The sequence below is a fragment of the Ammospiza nelsoni genome, chromosome 2 (genome assembly GCF_027579445.1).
Source record: "Ammospiza nelsoni isolate bAmmNel1 chromosome 2, bAmmNel1.pri, whole genome shotgun sequence".
In the NCBI taxonomy this organism is placed as follows: Eukaryota; Metazoa; Chordata; class Aves; order Passeriformes; family Passerellidae; genus Ammospiza; species Ammospiza nelsoni.
Window position 1 is genome coordinate 10,789,048 of NC_080634.1, and position 22,206 is coordinate 10,811,253.

The 22,206-nt window shown below is 40.5% G+C and overlaps 1 protein-coding gene across 2 annotated transcripts in view; it reads right to left on the bottom strand.

Moving 5' to 3' along the window:
• Window positions 1–4,482: 4,482 nt before the first annotated feature.
• Window positions 4,483–22,206, bottom strand: part of LOC132070232 (SAM domain-containing protein SAMSN-1-like) — a 34,179-nt gene continuing 16,455 nt past the window's right edge. For both annotated transcript variants that reach the window (XM_059466893.1, XM_059466892.1), the window contains 6 exons: window positions 21,687–21,842; window positions 19,640–19,760; window positions 18,187–18,338; window positions 15,902–16,108; window positions 14,263–14,413; window positions 4,483–5,719 (listed from right to left, as the gene is read on the bottom strand). In XM_059466893.1, coding sequence (XP_059322876.1) covers window positions 5,514–5,719; window positions 14,263–14,413; window positions 15,902–16,108; window positions 18,187–18,338; window positions 19,640–19,760; window positions 21,687–21,842 — 993 coding nt within the window. In that variant the 3' untranslated portion in view covers window positions 4,483–5,513. The remainder of the gene's footprint in view (window positions 5,720–14,262; window positions 14,414–15,901; window positions 16,109–18,186; window positions 18,339–19,639; window positions 19,761–21,686; window positions 21,843–22,206) is intronic.

Consider the following 22,206-nt stretch of genomic DNA (forward strand, 5'->3'; position numbering starts at 1 on the left):
TGGCAATTTGTTGACCTTTCCTAACCAGGAGAAAGTAGAAGCTTTGAAACCACTTTTGTTAGTTTTGCAGTGAACAGACCAGCCCTTCCTCTAGGATCAGTTAGTCATAGAATCACAGAATTACAGAGCCATAGAATGCTTTGAAAAGAACCTTACAGATCATCTATTCCAACTCTCTACCTGGGCAGGGCCACCTTTTGGAGGACCAGGTTGCTCAGAGCTCCATCCAACCTGGCTTTCAACACTTCCAGGGATGGGGCATCCTCAACTTCTCTGAGCAACCTGTTCCAGTGTCTCGCCACCCTCACCACAAATAATTTTTTCCTAACCTCTTATCCAAACCTGGTTTCTGTCAGTTTGAAGCCATTCACCCTTGTCCTGTCACTCCAGACCCTTGTAAATAGTCTCTCTCCATCTTTCCTGTGGGCTCTCTTCAGGTGCTGAAAGGCCACAATTAGGTGACCCCAAAGCCTTTTCTTCTCCAGGCTGAAAATTCTCTCAGCCTTTCCTCCCAGCAGAGCTGCTCCATCCCTCTGATCACCTTGGTGCCTCCTCTGGTCTGGCTCCAGCAGGTCCTTCCTGTGCAGGGAACCCCAAAACTGGGTTCAGTTTAGGGTTGTCAACCTGCAGCAAGGATTCCTGCCTGTGCCTGTAGCAAGGGGTCCTGCCTGTGTCATTCCTGTGGCCAATCCTCAGGAAATCACAGGCAGACGAGGAGCTGCAGGCTGGTGGGTTTATCAGAGTACATACAAACTGAATGCTCCATACAGCCATATTATAGCCTGTTCCACGTTGTCAATTGTAGGCAAAAATGTGCTCCTTGCCTCCCAGGAACTGAGGATCAGGGACACAGATGAATATCTCATGCAGGAACCCTTAAACCAAAGGGATAAACTTGTGCCATCCTACGTGCACCTATTTGTGGACCAGCACACAGAGTGTCATTGCACAAAGCAGTTCCACAACACATGCAGCCAGCAGACAGAGCAGGATGCAAATAATCCATTCAAAAGCTAACATAGCCCAAAACCTCATCTGTGAGCTGTGAAAAAGGCAGAGTGTTTGCCATGCTGTTACTAGACATGTTGAGACTGCTTCTTTCTGACTGACAAAAGGCTCAGGCATCTGTGACACTGTGACTCAGTGGCATGACTGCCATCAAAGCTGTCTCAGGACAGATACCAAGCTGCCACTGTGACCCAATGCACTGGGGCAGCCTGTGGCACATCATCCCTTACGTGCTGCCCACAGATCTGTGCGTGTTTGTGTGGGCAGAAAGAGCTGTACTGGCCTTGACTTGATGGAAAAACTGATTTCCAGGCAAGGGGCAGGGTGTACTCATCCTTTGAACACTGTGACATCTACAAACTGGCCTGCCTGTTTCACAGCACCCATTTAGTCTTTCAATATTGCCTTGTTATCTGTGCACCAGCCTTCTTTACAAATGGGTCTACCAGTGTGATGCAGCTCCATGGCAATGCCAGAAATTATTTCAATTGCCACGACGTGGGAGAAAGTGCTGTGGTACAAAGGAGCCCTTTATTTCACAGCTGATGAGCTGTGGGCTTGTGCACATCACAGACCAGACACTCAGGGGTAGAATTAGTGAGCTATGGGAAGGAAAACTGAGTGGAAGGTGGGTGGAAAATTGGCTGGGCCAGTTGGCAGGGTTGTGTGAGTGCTGTGCAGTCCAGCTGGCAGCCTGTAGTTGGTTGAGTCCCTCAGAGATGAATCCTCTCCAGAATTTCCACAGAGCTGCCCAAATTCTTCCTTGCCCTCCTGTGCTCATGGGCACCTCAGCACAATGAAAGTAAGCCCTTCCTTGCTGGTAGCCCCTAGGCTGCTGCACTCTGGCTTTCAGAGGTGTTGCTACAGATTCTGGAGAGCAGGATGCTGCCTCCAGGGATCTGCAGGCTAGTCCACATGGATCATGCATGGCCTGGCACTCAGCTCCTCTGTTTGATGGTAGAGCAGCCCCTCTTTAATGTGATGCCAGCTCACAGGGGGCTGAGCACGGGGCAGCAATGTTAAACACTGCTAACTTTGACCAGAGATGGGTTTGCTTTGGGAAGGAGGAGGCCTGCCACCACCTGAATTTTTGTGGGGTGACGGTGGTCACAGGGGTCTTAGGATGAGGGAAGAGACGTAGATCTGATTCTACGTTACTGAAGGCTTGATTTATTATTTTATGATATATATTACTTTAAAAATTCACTAAAAGAATAGAAAGAAAAGTTTCATCTCAGAAGGCTAGCTAAGCTAAGAATAGAAAAGAAGGAATGATAACAAAGGCAGCTGCCTCAGACTCTCTGTCCGAGTTAGCTCTGCTGTGATTGGCCATTAATTACAAACAAGCAGATGAGACCAATCACAGATGCGCCTGATGCATTCCACAGCAGCAGATAACCATTGTTTATATTTTGTTCCTGAAGCTTCTCAGGAAGAAAAAGTCTTAAAGAAAGGATTTTCATAAAAAGATGTCTGCGACAGTCACCCAAGTCTTTCAGAGCTGTGGCTTTCTGCTGTGGGCAGCAGCAGCAGCACCTGTGTCAGCAGCCAGCCCTGGGGGAGTGCTGCACCTGCAGCACAGGAAATCCCCATGACTAAAGGCTGCAAGGGCTGCCCCTCACCAGCTTTGCCTCTGCTAGCGCTGACTGGTTTTGCATTTCTTTGCAACTGCAGGGAGCAGTTTCCAAATAAGTGACTTGCAAATGTCGTAGTCCTCCTTAAATGTGGAGGCAGGTGAATAAAAATGAGAAGGGACGTGACACTCTTGAGCAAGTGACAGAGAGGAAAAAAACCTCTGTTGCTTTCTTCTCTTCCCTATCTCAGGGACATTTTAAGAATTGCTTGAAAGTCACTTAGATCTCCACCAGACTTTTTCCAGGAACTCCTAGAACAACCTTTTATTCCGATTACCCAGCACTTAAACCAATTGGAGAAATGCTTCTGCTATTACAAACATTTTAATCCATGATCAGTGTGATTAATGAGACCACTGAGAGAGGAAAGCAAGTCAGGTCTGCTGCATATAGAAAACACAATTTTTTTGCTTTGTGGTTCAAAATTTCCTCATTCTTTTTCTCGGAACAGTGTGAGAGAGCGGAAGTGTCTCAGTTTGAGATCTAATCTGCTCTGCCTTCTCAGGAAGCTACAAAAGTCTCAAACAAGCTTTCAGTTGATATCTTTTTCTAAATAAGAGGCCCTTTGGACAAAGCCTTGCTGATTGGAGATCAGAGCAGTTACAACTCATGCCCTTAGTTCCCAATACTTTACCTTACACCTCTATCCCCTTGCCATCAGCCCAATAGGCAGAGTTTAATTCCTCTAAAATACAGCAGCTGTTGGGTGTTTTGCTCTGCTGAAAGCTTTGCCTGTCTCATTGCAACTGTTTAGGGAGGCCTATTTTCGTTTGCAAACCTGTGCAAATTAACATTTGTCAGAGTGTTTATATCAGGGCACAGCTCTGGTCTCTGTGGCTGTCAGTTTTTGACCCAGCTAACTTAACTGCTTCTTGACAGTCACAACCATATTTAAGCTCACCTCAACATCCTTTTATAGGTTCAGCAATTTTGCAGATGTCTTCAGAACCTGAGGACTAAGTGCAATCTGCCACAAAAGCCACAAGCTAAACCCCTCTGAGAGAAATTCAAGCTGAATTTAGTCCTTCTCTAGAATGAGAAGATGATAGAAGCCAATTCAAAGCCATTATTTCAGAAGTTAAGTCATATTAAGTAAAGTCAGTACTGCATGTCATGATGCACTACTGGCTGGAAAAGCATTAAGAAACAAATACAGCTGCTTGATACAAGCTCTCACATTCTTCACCCACCAAGGGTTCTGCATCCCCACCACACCTGGCAGTATGGGGTTATTGCTGCTAAATTATGACATTTGTTGCTGGTATCAAAAGTAAGTTAAAACCAGAAACAAATCATAGTAGCTCTCTTTATTTAATTTTTTTTGTTGTTTTTTTTTTCCCTAAACAGTGTTTATTTACTCCAAACCTTTGAAATCTTGCTAATGCAATTTTCTAAAATGGCATTTTTATACTACAGCCTTCAAAGCAGCCTTGTGTGTTAGGAGTCTGACAGCAGCAGTCTTTTGAGAAGTCATGAAAAGTACAGAAAACACTTGCATTGGGGAAAAGAAAAAGAAAGGGAGAAAAAGAGAAAAAGCCTTCCATTTGTTTATAGCTTCTTCAAAAATACTCTTTTAGGGGTGGAACTTTTTGTGTTTCATCTCTTCTGAAGGTGATTTTCTTTCAAGCTGTCAGCAATATGTGGAAGCTCTTTAACATAAATGCAAAATTCCTTAAATTATGAAAATTTTGTGACTAATGATTGAGCAAAAAGTCCCCCTATTGACTTGATACACAGATTCTTATGCATGCTAAAAATGCTCAATGGAATTACTATTTACTGTGTTAGTCCTAGAAGAGAGCAGTCTTTGAAATGTAATGACCACATTAAAAATCAAGTATTTTGAAAGGGCTTAAACACATGGTTCTGTTTATTATTGAAGGAAGTACTCTAAAAGAAGACAGGCAGTTAAAAATGTGTATTCCAGTGTGAAATATACTGGGAAAAGACAATAAAATCTCATATGAAAGACAGTCAGGTACAATAACCATGTTAGCTTCCAAGTTCTGTATACAAACACATACTCTATTAACAAACTTCACATCACACAAAAAAGGCAACACCTTCACAAAACATTATCATAAAAGCAGAGCAATTATCCTGATGGCTTTTTTGCTCTGAGTTTGAATTCTCTGTATAATGCTTGGGACAAATGAGAACAGGTGTGAAAAGAACCATAAAAAAATTGCCACTGCCATTTGGATGGCTCTGTTCTTCCACAACATAGAGACCACAGAGAACTAAATTCAGATTCACCCTGCAGTTCTCTCATGGTTCCAGGAAAAAGTACAGGAAAAATGACAGTCTACTTTAGAGCTCACTTTGGAGAAAATTTGTGTGAAACAACTTTAATATTAGTGAGAATTGGCTTGGTACTTTTCAAAGTAGAGTGTGACTGTATCCACATTTTTATTATGATGATATATCAATAAAAAACATTCTGTACACAAATCAGCAAAACACAGCTGAAAATAGAGACAGTGTGATGAATCCATATATTTTTAAAATAAATATGTACAATATTTACATTTTGGACAGTTCCAGAAATTAACATCTCCAGATTATGAACCGCTACCTAAAAAAAATCCCTACTAATATAGAAAATGCATTTGCTGTACGAATATTTATAAATATTTTTGTATAAACTTTTCAGGGTAAAACCTGTGGATTCATTGAAAAGAAAAACATGAGAAATTCTTATCAACTAACATTTAGCTATCAAGTGTCCACATATGAAACAGTTTGAGCATCATGAATCAGAAAAAAGTAGATTCTCAGTGTTGAGAATATTTTGTATTCTGCTTCTGTGCCACCATACTGACAAATATGATTGTCTTTTCTGAAAATCTGCAGAAAAGCAGCAGGACCGAATCAGTTTGACTCACTGATTGTTATTGACTGCACCATGTCACACAGGGCTTCTGGGTCTGCTTCTTCTTTACCATTATCCGAATTTTCTGATGAGATGTAACAGCCAGAATCTCTTGGACAGTCATTTAACTGTGATTTGTCAAAACTCTGGTGCGGGCTCAAGTTCTGCGTCTCCTGCCCGTCCTCACTTTTCTGCTGTTCTTCAACTAGAAAGAACAGAAAAAAGAAAGAAAAAATTGTCAATACAAGTACCTTGGGAAAGAGCTGAGATAGCAGCATGACTGATCTTGAAGAACTTTGGAAACAGAGCTGGTAACCTACACATGACTACATCAACATATTTTGTCCATCAGAAGCAGAGAGAATTAAAAATGCAATTACACGAGTGTAACAACACCTGAGCTGACAATGGGGTTGGTCTTTTTCCTTCTGGATGTTTCTCAGAGATGAATTTTGGGGGCTTTGGCCCCATCCTTTATGCTGAGGTCCTTCTTTGGCCTGATCCTTTATCCTGAGGCTGTGCAAAGTGAAACAGTGACTGTGTGTGGTCACTGTGCCCACACCAGAGATGGAACCTTCCCCCTCCCAAGCTTGTGTATCACAGACTGGGATACTGAATTAACCACTGAGCCTTGTTTAAAACACATTTCTCTATAGATCTGTGTCTTTGGAGCGCAGCCCCACCACCTAATGTGCTCTCTGCAGCACAGAGAATGCGCTGCCCTTCAGAAGTGCCTGGCACAAAGACGTGCCAACCAGCTTTTCTAAGCACCCAGCTTTTCAGCAGGAGTGGGTGGCTGATGGAAACTTCCACCAAGCTCAGCTTGATATCCAGAAGGTTTTTTTCCAAAACACAGAAACCTCAGAGGAAGCTAAGCTGCCTAATTTCTGCTGTATGGTTTTTGAGCGCTGTTCCAAAACTAAGTAGAAGCAAATTATCTTGCAAATAATTTGCGCTTGTTTAGCTGCTGGATGACTAATCTGTTCAAATTCAAAAATCTGGAACTCAGTGGCAGTATCAACAGACCCCTCAAGAAAGTTCAACAAGAGAGGACATAGAAGTATCTAATGACTCTTATGTGTACTGGTTTTAAATTTCCTCTTCCTCTTCTCTAGCTGTGAAGTACATGTTTACTTAGAGTAAATTTCTTAAGAAAATAAGCTATAAAATATAAATCTTTCCATTTCCTACTTTTTTTTCTTGTGCTGTTACCAACCACCTGTAGCTGTAGTTTTACTTCAAATTGTATTTGGCTTTCTGAACAAAGTATAGGGAAACATCTCAGAGGAAACAGATGGTTTTGCTCCAGATTTTTATCCCTTCAGAAAAAAATGGTACCTTTTTGCTTTTGCAAAGAAAGTTCCCTTCTTCTACTTGTTTTGTTCCTCTTTGGTTAAACAGTCAGTTCTGGATCTTTAGTCATATTTAAACTGTCTCAATTCAAGTCGAAGTGGAATGGAAGTCCAAAGATATGAAGGATTTAATGCTGTGTCAAAATCTATATCTATTTTAGTTTCTAGAATTTAAAAATTTTCACAAAGAGCATTCATATAGACTTTTATTTCAATTGTTGGAAATTTGGTAAAATGTGAAAGATTTTACATTTGATTTTTTTAATCTACCTTCTATTGAATAACACAGAATAAATTAGAAATGAAAGGCTGAAATTTTTCACTCCTTTACAGTGAAATGGAACAGTGGGAGAGTTTCTTTGGAGACATTTTTCATAGTGGGAGATTTCAACAAACTTCACAAAGCATTTTGATTTACTGAGAAGAATTTTGAGGTCTTGATGGAAGTGTTGTAGATTTGTTTGGCCTGATTAAATGTGCTTAATATCTTCTAACTTCCAATTGCCTAATAAATTGTAAAAATTAACTGATTTTTTTAAAGAATCCAAAGTCTCAACTTAGTTATTTTTTCAATAAAGTCCGAGGGTATAGGCATAACCAGATGTATTTCAAAGAAGAATAAAAAAAATTACTTTAAATATTTTCCAAGGAATAATAATGTTCTCGGCTAAATTAATTGTTAATTGCACTTGCGTGCAAGAGCACGCGTTGCAGCAGATTTAATTGATATCTGTAACTGTTTGATCTCCTTCTCACTTTACAGAACACAGTTTGTCATGTCAAATGTTATCTCTCTCTTTGCAGGGAAAATATTTGATCATGGAGGGTCCGATTGATTTCTGATTGAAGTCAGGAAGGAATCACAAAGGCGTCGCACCGGCGAAGGTATTCCCACTGCTGCTGGCAGTGATAGCACAAAATTCAGCACAAAAAGCAGCGATGCCCCAGCAAAGCCTGGTCCTGAGTGTGTCCCCAGCTCCCTGCAGCCCCATCCCACCTTGGGGCAAAGGGAGCCGGGGTCTGTGCAGCACTGGGAGCCCTCCTGCCCTTGGCCTCCCCCAAATCTCCTCGGCCGCTCGCTGCCCTCTCATCTTCCCCTCCAGCTCATCTGCTGCCCTGGCAAGCACTGACCTACAAAGGGTTAATCCTGTTTACAACGCCAAGGGCAGAGAGGAGCCCCCATCCACTTTGTTTGTTCTGCAATGGGGAGAAGACCGAGTAGCCAGTGGATTAAAAGGAAAATGTGGTCTCAGTCACTGTATTAGTGCCTTGTAACTGGTTGTCTATATAATCTAAGCAGCTCCTATGTGAACAACAGATCCTAATTTTTTTATCAGTGTCTCCCCAGGGAATAATACCCAGACAAGCCTAGAACTGAGATTTCTTTTCTTTTTTTTTTTTTCTTTTTTCATTCTGAATTTAGGTAAATAATTAGGAAAATGAGAAATCTCTATTTAGAAGACATACATATATGTAAAACTTCTTGTAAAACTAGTTGAATTTTCTTACATGAAAAACTGAAAACCAAAAATATTCAGGTGTTTGAGACAGCAAAAATGCTATATTTTCTATTTTTCATTCTAAGCAAAAAGTGTGAAGAACACCCCTCCCCCTCCATTTTTATGAAGAAAAGACTATAAGCAAACTTTGGTGCCTTTTTTTTCTCTTTAAAGCAGTCTTAAATATTATGCAGTAACTACTAAACCATTTGAACAGGATCCTGAGTATTATAAAAATACATATTGTGCAATTTTAGAAGTTGCTTCATGAGAAGAGCAAAGGAACTTTTACTCTTTTTCTTTTTTTTTTTTTAAGCTTTTGGCTCTTCTATTCCTTTCTGCTTAAGTCCTTTCTCTAACATGTACACACTCAAGTTCTACATTAGGAAAGGTGGGTTTGCTGCTTTAATCTTTTGGACATCAGAAGAAAGCCACGCTGCACAGAAAACAGGAATTGATAAAATTAAACTGCCGTTAGATGTTGCGGAATCATCAGAAATAACTATCTTATCAACAAATGGAAGTCCTATCATTTTTCTACAGTAAAGCAGTTTCACAGAAGATAAATGGCTCTCAGTCACTGTTGTCTATGATATGGCCAGAAGAGCCCAAGATATGCATCATTTTGACACATATATTCCAGTACTCTTTTAGACAGTAGGATTATATTCAGACTTCTGAAAAAAATGTGAGGCCTTTAGCCTTGGTGAGAGATGTGTGATGCATCCCTTATCTTCCTCACTACTTAGACCTTTAAAATGAGTTTTTGTTATTCAATGACTTGGATGTGCACGACACGTGCACGGATAGATTTCTTTTTTCCTTCACCAGCGCTTTTCCCCTTTCTAATGAGGTTAAAGTCCTGATTAGGGAAGCACTTTAAGCTTGGCTTTAAGGGAATTCAGCTCAAGAATGCACAGAGGTCACTCTGACTCCTGTGCAGTTATGTCAGATGAGTGGCAGGAGGCTTGGATTTTGTCTTGGACAAGAAGAAGGTTACCCAAGAGCAAACCAAGCTTCATGAGTGGGCTCTCTGAGAGTTTGCCTTTGTGGCTTTTGTCAGCTGGGCTAGGAGCACTGGGCTCCTGAGTGCTTTAGGCTGAGTCACTCACCTTGCAGCGGTGCTGTACTGAGCAGCACCTTTCAGTAACTACAGGCTTAAAATCACAGAATCACTGGGTGTTTGGAACAGACTTCTGGAGATCATCTGGTCCAACCCCCTGCCAAGGCAGGGTCACCTGTGCAGGTGACACAGGAATGTGTCCAAGTGGGTTTGGAATGTCTCCAGAGAGGGAGACTGTGCCTTCTTGGAGCTCTGCCTCCCTCAGTGTAAACTTCTTCATGTTCATGAAATGAAACTTCTTGTGTTTTAATTTATGGCCATTGCTCCTTGCCCTGTGACTGGATCCCAGTGAACAAAGTCCGTTTTAGAAGATGAAGCCAGATCTCCAGTGTATGTACACAGGCCATGTATCACCTGTGCCAGTTAGACCATCTAAGTGTGAAAATGAAATGGGATCTCACAATGCATCAAACTCAGAAAGGATCATCTGGGAGCAGTAAAGGGCAGTAATTCTTGGAAAAAACGCAGAGAAACCTGAAGTGGTTTATGCAGTACTTTGGGCATTCTAAAGACTAAATATTTTGTGGATATTTACAGATATGCAACCTAAAATACTGCATCCACTGAAATCAGTGGCACAGCTTTTGTGGAAAGAAAAAAAGTTATTGAACTAATGTGAGAACTTGTGGTGAAAACAGAAAGGAGAAGCTTCTTTTTTTATGTAAAATCTTGAAGCAAACAGATGTGCCTGAAAAAAAAAAAAAGGTGAAAAATACTAATACTCATGCAAGGATGAGCTTCCTCGGGAAATCTGGAAATATTATGTTCAGGCCGATGCCTTGCACCACAGTACAGAAGGGGAGATTGTCTATGAGCACTGTTTGACCTTGACAAGGTACTGTATGATCCCATGAGTTGAAAGGCACTGCCCAGTGTAAAATGGAACTCTTGGTCCCTGATTCTCATGTAAGGGATGTGACTGAGAACTGAAAGTCGTGTCCTTATTTATCTCCCATCTTGCTGTCCAAGAACAATAAATAAAGAGTAAACCTTATTTGGTATTAGTGGAATTAAAAGCATAATCTGCACTTAAATATGAAAAGCAAGCTAAGGAAATGGATTTGGGGAGAGAAGTGTAAAATATTATCCCCCAAATTGCTCATATTCACCTTTTGGGGTTTTTCCACAAAATTACCTGCATGCACATATCCAATGGAGTCTCATTTTTTTTTAGCTCAGAATAGCTTTGGACTAGTGTAACCCAGTGGATTTCAGGGATGAACCTCTTGATTTAAATCATGTATTTGAGAAGAGAATCAAGCCTATTTTGCACACAGAGAAATGTGTGTCCTGGGAAGCGGTCAAGAAAAGAAGTTCCAAACTTCTTTTATTACTTTATTCATTAACCATCCAGCAACTGCTTCACTTTAAAAATAGCATCCTACAAAAGCACAGACATCCATCTCCTGTCTAGAAGCCATCTGGGAGAAGAATGGAAAGCTATTAAGAAATACTTTATGAAAAAGCCTTTTTTTTTTTTTTCTCTCACAGCCATGAATTCATGGAAACCAAGACTTTTGCCCCAAATATAAAGGTTTGACCAACTTATAGAAAATCTAAAAAAATGTCTGAGAGGGGGGGAAGGTCATGAGGAGTTTACAAATCCTTGCAATTCTAGGATAGCCTTGCTACATGAAACACTTGAAGATGATGAATTTGGGCCTGGACTCACAGGAAGGAGAGAAAGAAGACAGTACAGTAATAGAAAACAAATCTGCTTTAAAAACACTGTGTGGTAGCAATTGCTAAATAAAACTTACTTTTTAAAATTCTATATACTTATACCATAAGTAAGAAAATTCTATATTCTCATACTATACCCATAGTATAAGATGGGTAAAATTTGTTATTTCAAATTCACTCAGGTCTAAATCAAATGTAAGTTTAAAAAAAAGTCACTGCCAAAAATCCTGTATTTTGCATGGCTTTAAGTAGCATATAATGTGGAAACTACTGCTGCAGGTCTTTTGGTTAGAAAACTCAATAAATGTTTATTCTGCAAGATGAATTATACACGAGTATGTGTCATGAAGAAATTACTTAGTATAACATACAATAAACGTCAAGAAAAAAGCCAAGGAATGACAAAGAAATTAAAAGCCTTGTAAAAACCTCTGGACATATCACAAGATCAGATTTCACATTAAACAAATATGAAATCTTGTTTTACTGCATTTATAGGAGGGTGTAGTAAAATGAGGCTATGTTCCAGCACACTTGGTTGTTCTGAGTAATGGCAGTGTCACAAAAACTCAGAAACCCTTGTATTTCAACTCTGGGCCATACCTGCCTGTCCACCCATTAATCAAACATGGAAGCACAAATGGAATGCAGAGACAGGGAATTCTTCCAAGCTCTGTGAGGAAGATGGGCCTAGAACAGTAAATAGAGTCCATGGCCTCAGCTTATTTTTAAAAAGTGAACTTTTTACCTGGAAAGTGCTGAAATTCTATCTAGAATTCTCTTGGCCAATAAACAGATTACGTTGTAGCTGTGGGTAATTATGCAGCTCACTTCTAAGCAATGCACAAAATCAATTTTAATTAAAAAATCATTTATGCTGGAATGAGCCATGCCCATTTAGGAAAAAAAAAATATTGACCCAGGAAAGTTCAGTCCAGATGCAGAATTAACTTTCAGAGTAGCACCCATCTCTTTCAACCCAATTTTCCAATCTGATTGACAGAAGGACAAAGAGGTCAAACGATTCGTACAATGTCAGACTCATGCGGAGCTTATCCCCAAGATCATCTTGACGCCCTGTCTTTTGTTATAACAACTTAACAGATAGCTACTCTCCATTCTGGTCTTTAGTATCCTCCTTTCTGGAACAGGTTGTTCAGTTCTGTCCCCACCAGTCATGTGACAAATGCTCTGATCCCTCTGAACCAGACACGGTGAGGATTCAAGAATCAAACTAGGACAGTATTTACTCATGGCTTACCCTAAAATATACACAAATCTTACAAAATTTAACTAGACTTAAATGAATGCTTATAGCTGGTATGACACAAAAAGATGTTGTGGTTCTGGTCCCTGTGAGTATTCATAAATTATGGGAAAATTACTTGATTGAATTTGAATACTGGAAAGATTTGCTGTACCTACCTAAACTGCATGTGAAACAAATATTCATTTCATCTCTTGAAATGAGACTACAGTGGTGTCACTGATTCTGAAGCATGGACCCCTTTGTAAGATTTAATGTTATTATTCCCAGAGCTGTTACAAGAATTTGAACTATTAAACCATGCAGATAACGTCAGGGACACTGTTTTTCCTAAGAGGTGACTAAATCCTATGCTGCCAACGTAGGAAGAACCCAGTTTGGATAATAAGGGTGAATATATTCATTTTCAGAATATGGAATGTACAAGGACCTTGTTAGGTTTGATTCTTGCACAGGTGCATGTAGAACATTAGGGGTTAATACACATTCAGTATTGAAAGCTGCTTGCTCTGCTTTTTGTTACCCAGCCAATACAAATAGCAAACCATACTCTCACCACTACAGAGCAGTTCAGCACTCGTGTGGTCTGTTAGAAACCATTATGTTTCAGTTTGGCTTTCACACCTATGCAAAACTGCAAACTTACAATCTAACATTTTTCTTTACTATTTTTCTTGTGTTAAATGTGGAAAAACATTCTCAGTAATAGGTGCAGAAAGCACAGCAAGGCTGGTTCCCACAGCAAATACACCATACTCAGTATGTACATTTTCAGGTGCCTTCCTGGCAGATCTCTGCAGTAAAACTTGTGCAAAATGTAACCCTTTTCTTTTCTGGATTCACTCTTTCAATCTTTGGTTCTACATAGACAGCCCTTCAAGAGTTCTTTTCAAACCTGTCATCTCACAGAGCTATAGACCAGAAAGAACTTCTGAACCTGGAGGGCAAAGAAAACCTTTCTAATGGCACTCCAACAAATTTGCAAGAGCCTTTTACTGGAAGCTGAATAACAGGAACAACTTAATGTACAAATGGGGTCCCAAAAAAAGCCCAAACATTCAGGAAAAAAAAATTGAAAGCTGTCTACATACTGAGGAGATAATAAGTGGATCCCTGAAAAAAATTGCTATTAAACTATCTCAGGAGACATCGTTTGTCCTTCTCTCTCTTTTTTCTGTGCTTCTCAATTGGAAGTGCACATTTGATGACATGACTGCTCATCATAGGGGGAGTATGCACAAATATTAATGAAGATGAAAACCCCTCCCTTCTCATTTGGCTGAGTATCTAATTAAGTAGATGCTTAGCTGTAGTTTCTACCAAACCGACATAAATTATTTACAATTCAAAGTCAGACTGGAAATATCATTAAAATATCATAAAAAAGTTTTTCCTTTTCTGTATCCTAGCTTTTCCAGTCCTCACAAAAGAAACAAGTGAAGAAAACCAAACGGTGACCACATGCATATACACACTCCATATATTCAACTCTTGGAAACTCACCAGAAACAGAAGTTAGATTAATTTTTAGAAAAGAACGGAAACCAGCTATTATATATATATATATATATATATATATATATATGCGCTTGTTTGGTTGGGTTTTGTTTTGTTTTGTTTTTTTTACAACACTTTTCTACCAAAAACGCTAATTTGGATAAGGATTTAAGTGTGTGATGAAGTGAGGGAAGAAAAAATTTGTAATCATTTGCACAATGCTGTTTAAAAAAATTAACAAAAATTCTTTACTGGAGCTGTTTGACCTAAGCTCTCTTTTGCTTAAGATACTAGTGCATATACTCTTGATAAATCTCAAACACTTACTGTCACAGTCCTGGAGATTTTCAATTGCTGATAACAACCTTGCCCTGTCTTCTGGGTCAGAAATATTTAATTCAATAAGGTGGCTTTCATGCAGATCCTTTAAGTCCTCTAGAGTTTCATAGCCATTCAGCAGGAGGGTCGAGGCGTATTCCTACAAAAGGAAACAAGCAAATCTTGTCATGGAAACAAGCACTAAGTTTAGTAGAGGAATAGGCACAATTTCACTTTTTCTTTTTGGCCAGGCTGAAATGGGCTCTGTTCTCCAGTCCAACTGGAGAGGTGGAGGGCAAGAGGGAACAGAGGCAGAGATGCCAGGGAGCCCTCCTGGCCATGCCACCATCTGTGCCTGAGCTCCCTAGCACAGCCCAGCAGCAAGCAGGACCAGGGCAGAGCTCTGTCAGAAATTATTGAATTTGCTGAGGGTCTGGACTGTTGTGGGTCACTCCATGAGTGTCTCTCCCACACTGAGCCCAGGAGGGGCTCTGAGGTGAGGGGTGCTCCGCCTTTTCACAGGAGAACCCCTTGATCCAAGCAAGGGGAGAAGCAGAGGGAGCCCTGGGCCCTGCTGTGTCACACAAGGTCCCCCTTGAGCTGTGTGTCAAGTCAGTACAAACCTCTGTGCATGCTCCAGGGAAAGGAGCGTTTGCATCAGCAGCAAAGCAATTACCCTTATTAAAAATGTGACTTGTAAATCACGACCTCATTACACTTTGACACTCAGTCAAGATCTAGGGTTGCAGAGAGGGAGAGAGGCTCAACATGAGCCTGGTGCAAAAATACTATTGCTCCCTAAAGATCACAAGAAATGAGAAACACAAATTCTCAGTTTTGGCTCTGGAGTCAGACTGCAGCCCTGCCCCTGAAACATCCACAGCCACACATCTCCTGTATTCAAACACACAACTGCAGTCAGGTGAGCTGACAAGTCACCAGTGTCCCTCTCTGAGTGGCACAGCCACATGATGAGGTAAAATGCAGTTCTATAAGCCACTCATGATGCCTTTCCTGGTCTTAAAAACTCAGAACCAGACACAGTTAAGGGATAAGGGGGTTTTACCTCAGTATTTAATAAGGATCCTTATTAGTGCACACTTCACCAGGGTGGAATGTGTCACAGCGCACCCACACCACTGATTATGTATACAATTTTTAGACCTTATAAATTAGCATATCTAACAAGGATGCCCCCGTGGATGAATGAAGTGACATTCCCCCATCTGTGGAATTCCTCCCTGGATGGGCCAAATCTGGTTCACAGGATATTTTCTAGAGAGGACCTTGGTTTCCCAAGACAGTGTTGGGTTTTCTGTCCTCCCACTACGAGGTCTTTAGGATGTTTGGTCTCTTGGCATAACAAAATACTGGGACTATGCTAAATTATCAGACTTAAGGAATTACATCTATGCATGCTAAGAATACCGAGGTTACATAGAAGTTATATAAAATGTATATAAAGAAAAGGCAAAAAATCATCTTGGCATCACTCACATCAGATAAAAGACAGACACAAGGTTGCTTTGCTTTGCTGCCACCAAAGCTGCTGAAACCTGCCTTTCCCCTCCTGCCTGTAAATGACATTCAAACCTGAGCACACAGAAAGGGAACGTTTCAAACAGAGCTGGGAAATGCCTTGGCTGACCTGCAGGTGGACACATTCCAGGAGCTCTTGCAGTGTTTTAGGCTTGGTCCTTTTGCTTCCTCTGTGTGGGTTTATCCTTCTGGGTGCAACTTCTTCCTCCAAGATAATATCCACATAAATGAACTTGAAATTTCCTACTTTGTTGTTCAGCATGCCTGTCCATATGCCCATGGGAGTTTTGCAGATGATATCTATGATGTCTCCTTTCTAGAACAATAAAAAAAAAGCACAACACAGCTTACACTTCTGGTTTGTTATATGTAGCTTTTCCTCTGTGGACCAAAACCAGCACTAGTCAGTGTGAAGTAACTTTGTAATTATCTAGATTTAGTGCCTTTGCTTTTATAAAATCCCAGGAAAATAATTACAGAAAGTGGAGCTAGTCCTTATCTCCAAACCTTTGAGAAGGAGAGGTGAGCACAAGCAGCCCCTCTCACTATTTCTGTGCTCCACTTGGTCCCTGAAAAGGGATAGGGTTGCATCAGCAATTAACTTTTGTCATGGGCAGTGGGCATAGTTTTGGCAAAAAGCAAGGGATGACTGTAAGGTTATTTTCAAAATATGTGCCATAGCATTTACAGAATAATCTTATTATCCAGCCTCTCAAGGATCTCCAAAAAAGATAGCTGATCTATGTGAAAGGTGGACTCCTACCCATTTTACAGGAAAAATCACTGTCTACATTTCTCAAAGACAATAAAGAACATTTAACTCCCCTAACAAATATGAGTGCTGAAAAAGGTGACAACACAGCTATTTCAAGGAGGTTTTGTGGTGAAGGTGTTCACAGCCACATTGCGGGAACCAAGGTCTCAGCTCAGGAAAACAGTCATTCTGAGTAATTCTCATAGTAAAAAGGCTCTTACAAAGTCATGCACCCTACACAATTTGCTTCCAAGGACCTCAAAAATGAGCCCTCTCTTCTTGGCACATATCACAGAAAAATGCTGAAAGCCTTTGAAGAGTTATCCAACAAATGCCTGCTTCATTTGGGATTCTGTTACAAAGTTAGAAATCAAACTCAGTTTGTTTAGATGTGTCCCCAGCTCCAAAGTTTACATATTTTCTGGTCTGGTCAAGGAATAGCAAGTCAAGTGGTCACCCTAGTTTTTGTACAAACCCAAGTACAAAACTGACTGTGAGCTGGTGACCTGGTTTAGTTGGAACATGGGGCTCAGATCTGTGAGCACATTTGAAGTGGAAACTAAACAAACATTTATTTAAAGGTCTACAAGCACATGTTATTCTACAAACTCATGCAGGCTCAGGAGCTTCAGATGTGGATGCAGGTCAGAATTAGGCAGTGGCTCCAAGCCAAGCTGCAGATGCACTTTGAATTCAGATTCGGGGTACTGAAATTTTGTGTGATAAATCCAGGGGGTTTCAACCCTAAGTATCAGCTTACAATTCCAAAATACACCACCCTAATTAATAAAAAAAGAAACCTATATGAGCCAGCAGATATTTGCCATTTAAATAATTAAAAATGTTAAAGTGTATTAAAAGAAATGCCCTAGATGTGGGTGGAAATGGAGGGTAAGTGCTGAAGACTGCAAGTACCAGCAGAGAAACAGCTCTCATGTAGGCCAGAGAGGAGGAGAGGGAGTCTGTGTGAGAGACAGGATTTGGCAAAATGAAGCAGCTGTGAAGAAGGGAAAAGTCTGAAGGGCTGGGGGTTTTTAAGTAATGTTCAACTGGGCCTCTGTTTGTTGCACTTCTTCTTCAGTCACACAGCCACAGGTTCACAGAGATAGGTGAACCCCAGAAGGTTCACAGCTCAAATATAGGCTTAAAGAAAAGTTTAATGAAAAGGCAAACTGTTTTTATTAAAGGCAATGGGTGCCACTGAGCTTTGGATAATCCTAGTTATGACTGGGAAAGCTTGGGGAGACAACTTCGTATCCCATGAGATTTTACTCTTTCTTACTCCAGACCCTGCATCTGTGTTGTATGCTTCCCACGTACAACATCCCAATTCTCCCGTGTTGTATGTGGAAAGCAACACATATTTTACTCTGAGGAAGGCTGGGGTCGGTAGGGAGACACCATTAAGGGGTTTTTACCTGGAATCTGTGCCTTAAAAAGCCTTTAGCAGCACTTGGCTTTGCAGCCTGGTCTGAACTAAGTCCTTATAGAAGCATTGCGAAACCAGACCAGCCTTGCTTTTAGAGTGTTCCACGTGCTTGAGCAGGTAAAAATTCATTATTAGATGTATTATTTAGATGTAAAATATGGTGTCCCTGGCATTGCTAGTGGGAGAGAAGGGGTCCTGGTGGCTGTCCTACCTTGATTTTGAGCGAGTCAGTGTCGTAAGGGCTGGGTGTGAAGTCGGTGTGCACCTTGGCGCGGCCGCAGAAGGGGCCGTTGTAGGGCACCTCGTCGTCCAGGCGCAGGCTGTCCCTGTTGCTGGTGCCATCCGAGCAGCTGGTCACCCCACCTGGGAGAGAGGCAGCTTGAGACACCCCTGCACCAAATCCCCACACAGGCAGCTCTGCACAGCAGCCCAAAGGAAGGGTTCAGTACCACAGAATCAGAGACAGAGCATACCCTGTGTGGGTTTGACCTTCCAGGATGACTGCATTCAATAAAAATCATGCTACAAGAGACAGCACAAAATGGGTAGGAGATCTTTCATTAATATCTTCCCTAAAGTAATCTTTTTCTGGTGATGATACTAATAGAGTACCTATTTTATTTACAGACTTTTTGAAATATTACCTCTGCAGATTAATAAAATGTACCCTAAAAGTGCAATTTAAGGAATTAATTCTGCTGAACTTCCCCTGTTTATTCTGAGAAATGAAAACAAGTACTGTAGAAGTTATTTTATTTCATTCCAGAGCTAGCTGAAACATCAAAGGAACCTGCATTGCAGAGGGAAATTTTAATCTTATCAACATTTCTGCCTGTCATTTTATCCAAGTTGAGCAATAAAATATCAGCAGAGTAATTCAAGCAAATTTGAGCAAGCTCTGCAATATCCCATCCAAATATGTTTTTAGATAAGAGCAGCAGTGTATTGGAAGTAAACTCCCATATACGATTTTCACAAATCACGTCACAGAAAATGATCATAAAAATGGTTTTGTTTGAGGTGATTGCTTAAGTGCACAGCTCCATCTCAGGGCCAGATTAACTCTAAGTGCAAATGGTCTGGACTGCAGCTCCAGGCTGCACTCATGGCTCAGGCAGTGCCTGCAGGGTGGCACAGCAGTGTAACCAGGGATAGCTGTGACCTGCCACCCAGCAAATATCCACAGCAGGGCAACACAGAGAGAGCTGGAGGCACATTTCTCATCAGAGACTCCTCTGAACAAGGCTGCCCCGGTGGGGGAGGGTTTTCAGTGGGTTTCAGGTGGGCTGTGTCTCTCTGCATCATGTCCCAAAGCTGCCAGGTGAGACCCACATCCTCCACCATCTTGTGTGGCTGCACCCAGGGATTGAAAACCCAGCACTAAGGCAGTGATAAATACACAAAAATGTGGAGTTATGCCCTATAATTCATGTTATTTTTTTCCTTCACTTAGTATTTACACTCTTAAAAAACACTCAGCTTATTTCTAAATAGATGTATACCTACCCTAGCTGCTACCCATTTAACCAAATTACACTTTTGTCTGCCAGAATGAAGAGCTCTCTACCATCACATTTTTGATCACCAGCTCTGATTCCACAGACATAAGCAATAACTATATTGATCCAGTGACTGAATGAGAAGTATAGGTGTCTTGTACTTACTAGATGAGCTCTGGCCACTGTTCAGACTGTAGAGACTTTCCAAAGAGTCACTGGTTTTCAGGGAGACCTTCTCAGTGTGTGCTCCACCACCAGGATCACTGTCTTCTTTTCCTTCTTCATTCTTTAACACAAAAAAAATCCAATGTTAACCACAAAGAAATGTGTTTTAGAGATATTTTTTTTTTGTTTTAAAGCATCATTAGAGATTAGCTCATCATTGCACTTTACTAAGAACTCCTTTGTGAGAGAAGACATTTTTTGAAGTTGATGCCTGGTACTACCAATGCCCAACAATCACCTGTAGTATTTTGTGATCCTGGAGAAATTCCCTCTTGTTTCTGCCCCACTCACTTCATCCCCTCCCTGCTCAAAGGAAGACTGCAACAAACCATGGCAGAGCTGAAAGCTTGAAATGGATAATTTGTGGGCAGCCTGATAAGATTTTGTCTGCTTGTCTCAGAGAAGGAAATACAAAGCTCAGCTCTGAAGGCAGCTGGTGAAGAGCTGGCTGGCACAGCTGTGTTTTGCACTGAACTTGTGAGGATGGTGGTTGCTTGTGGCAGGCTGGGGACAGCTTGCACACACGTGGGGCACTGGTGTGTTCTAGCACCACACTGCCCAGCATTCACCCTGTCCTCGAAATCCAGGGCATTTCAGAATTAACAGGTACATGTTTCTCTCACAAAGTCTAATGGTGTATGAAATTGGCCCCTTGAGTTTATCCCAATAAATCACACCTCAGGAGTCACAGCCTGTTCAGAACAATAAGATCCATATTTCAGTCACAGTTAAGTTAGAGACGATGTAACTGATAAATTAAATAGGGATGATCTTTTAAAAGGAAGGATTTTTCAGTAGAATTTATCATGTTGCATGTGATACCTGATGCAACTGAAACTTCCTTCAGCACATTGTATTTGGGGAAAAATTAGTTATTCACCAGTTAGATGATGAAGCAAAAAATGACAGTGCATGTGTGAATTAGAGACACATACAGGTACATATCAGGCAGAGCACTGAAATGAAGAACTATATTGGTTTCCAAAAAGAATTGTGCTTGTTACAGCAGCCAGCAGCATAACAGATTAATCAGGAGGCTGGTATTGATTGCCATCATCTCCTGCAGGAAGGAAGATCATGCTACATGTGTGTCCAACCAGATAATCCATTGAATTTCTGTCATGGGAATTGTTGCTTTAAATGTGCAGAAAGGAAATATAAAAATATAATATAAAGATCATCGATTGCACTTTAGAAAAAAAATAAAAGAAAACTAAACTAATGAAATACAAATCCTTGTCTTGGTCCTCCAAAAGGCATTTAAAGTATCCTGTGAAAAATTGTTTTCTACTTGTGACATTCCTCATTGATTTTCCTTACTTACCTTATATTGACATGTGAGATAGGATGCAGACTAGATAGATTTTTTGGGGGATAGTTACGTATGACAAGTTTTTTTTCATATAGTTTTAAATTTTGGAACTTACTGACACAAAGTACTGAGAAAACAGGGTTTTCAGTATGTGCAAGATTATGTTTTTTATGTTTAATAAAGATAGTTCCACTAAGATTAGATAAGGTAAAAGGAGATAAGGCATATGAGCTGGAATTCTCTGAGATGTTGGCTGACCTTTACGAAGTGGACTTCAGAAATAATTCTTGTATTGGGAGATAAATTCTTTTAATGAAGATTTTTGTACACACTGAGCATCACACTGATGATGGGGTTCAACCAATACTCCCTTGTGTTCACATGAGGAGGGGTTTTGTGCTCATACAAATGTTCCTCAATGAAAAAGCAAAATTAAATGAAGTAAAATTCTTATGACTCTTGAGCCCTTGCTGTGTGATTTGTGTGTACACTAAAAAGCACATGAAAGAGCAGGTACATACCAAAAGCTGGCTTAGTTCAGTATGTGTTGTTACCCTGGTTTTATGGTTTGTCACAGCTGAGGACAGTTGAAACATGAACAGAAAAAATGCACATAATATTTTTACTGCTTCACATGTATTTCCAACAAACACAAGGCTCTTAGACTGTATTTACCATCTCCTCAGAGAGTGCCTTGATGTATTTTTTGCCCATCTTTTTCCTCATGGTAAGTGAAATGGCTCTCATCTTCTTACTCAGGCTTCCTCCATTGCTTGCTGCTTTGATTTGTACTGCCTCCCCAATGTCACTTATAGTCTCCAGCTCAGATATCTGTTTTGAAATCAAAAAGTAAGCAATAACTCACCAAGAAAATAAAACACAGCAAGCTGAAGCAGAAATTACAGGAAATATTAAGGACACTAACACAGTTAGCATGACAATATTCAGTCATTGCCATTTTCCTTGGAAACTGTGCACCTAAACAGGTTTCCAGCACAATACTCTATGTATGAATGACAGAAAGAAAATGTATTTTTTTGTAGGTAATGTTGTTTCCCATTATTTATTGTCCCTAATATCAATAAGAATTCAGGGAATTTTTGCAGAGGTCTTAAAAGTGAGACATCTGTGGGTTACTTGTAAAGTGCTGGTTACTTTGGGCAGGCATCAATGTGAAGCGCATTTTTTTTTTTAA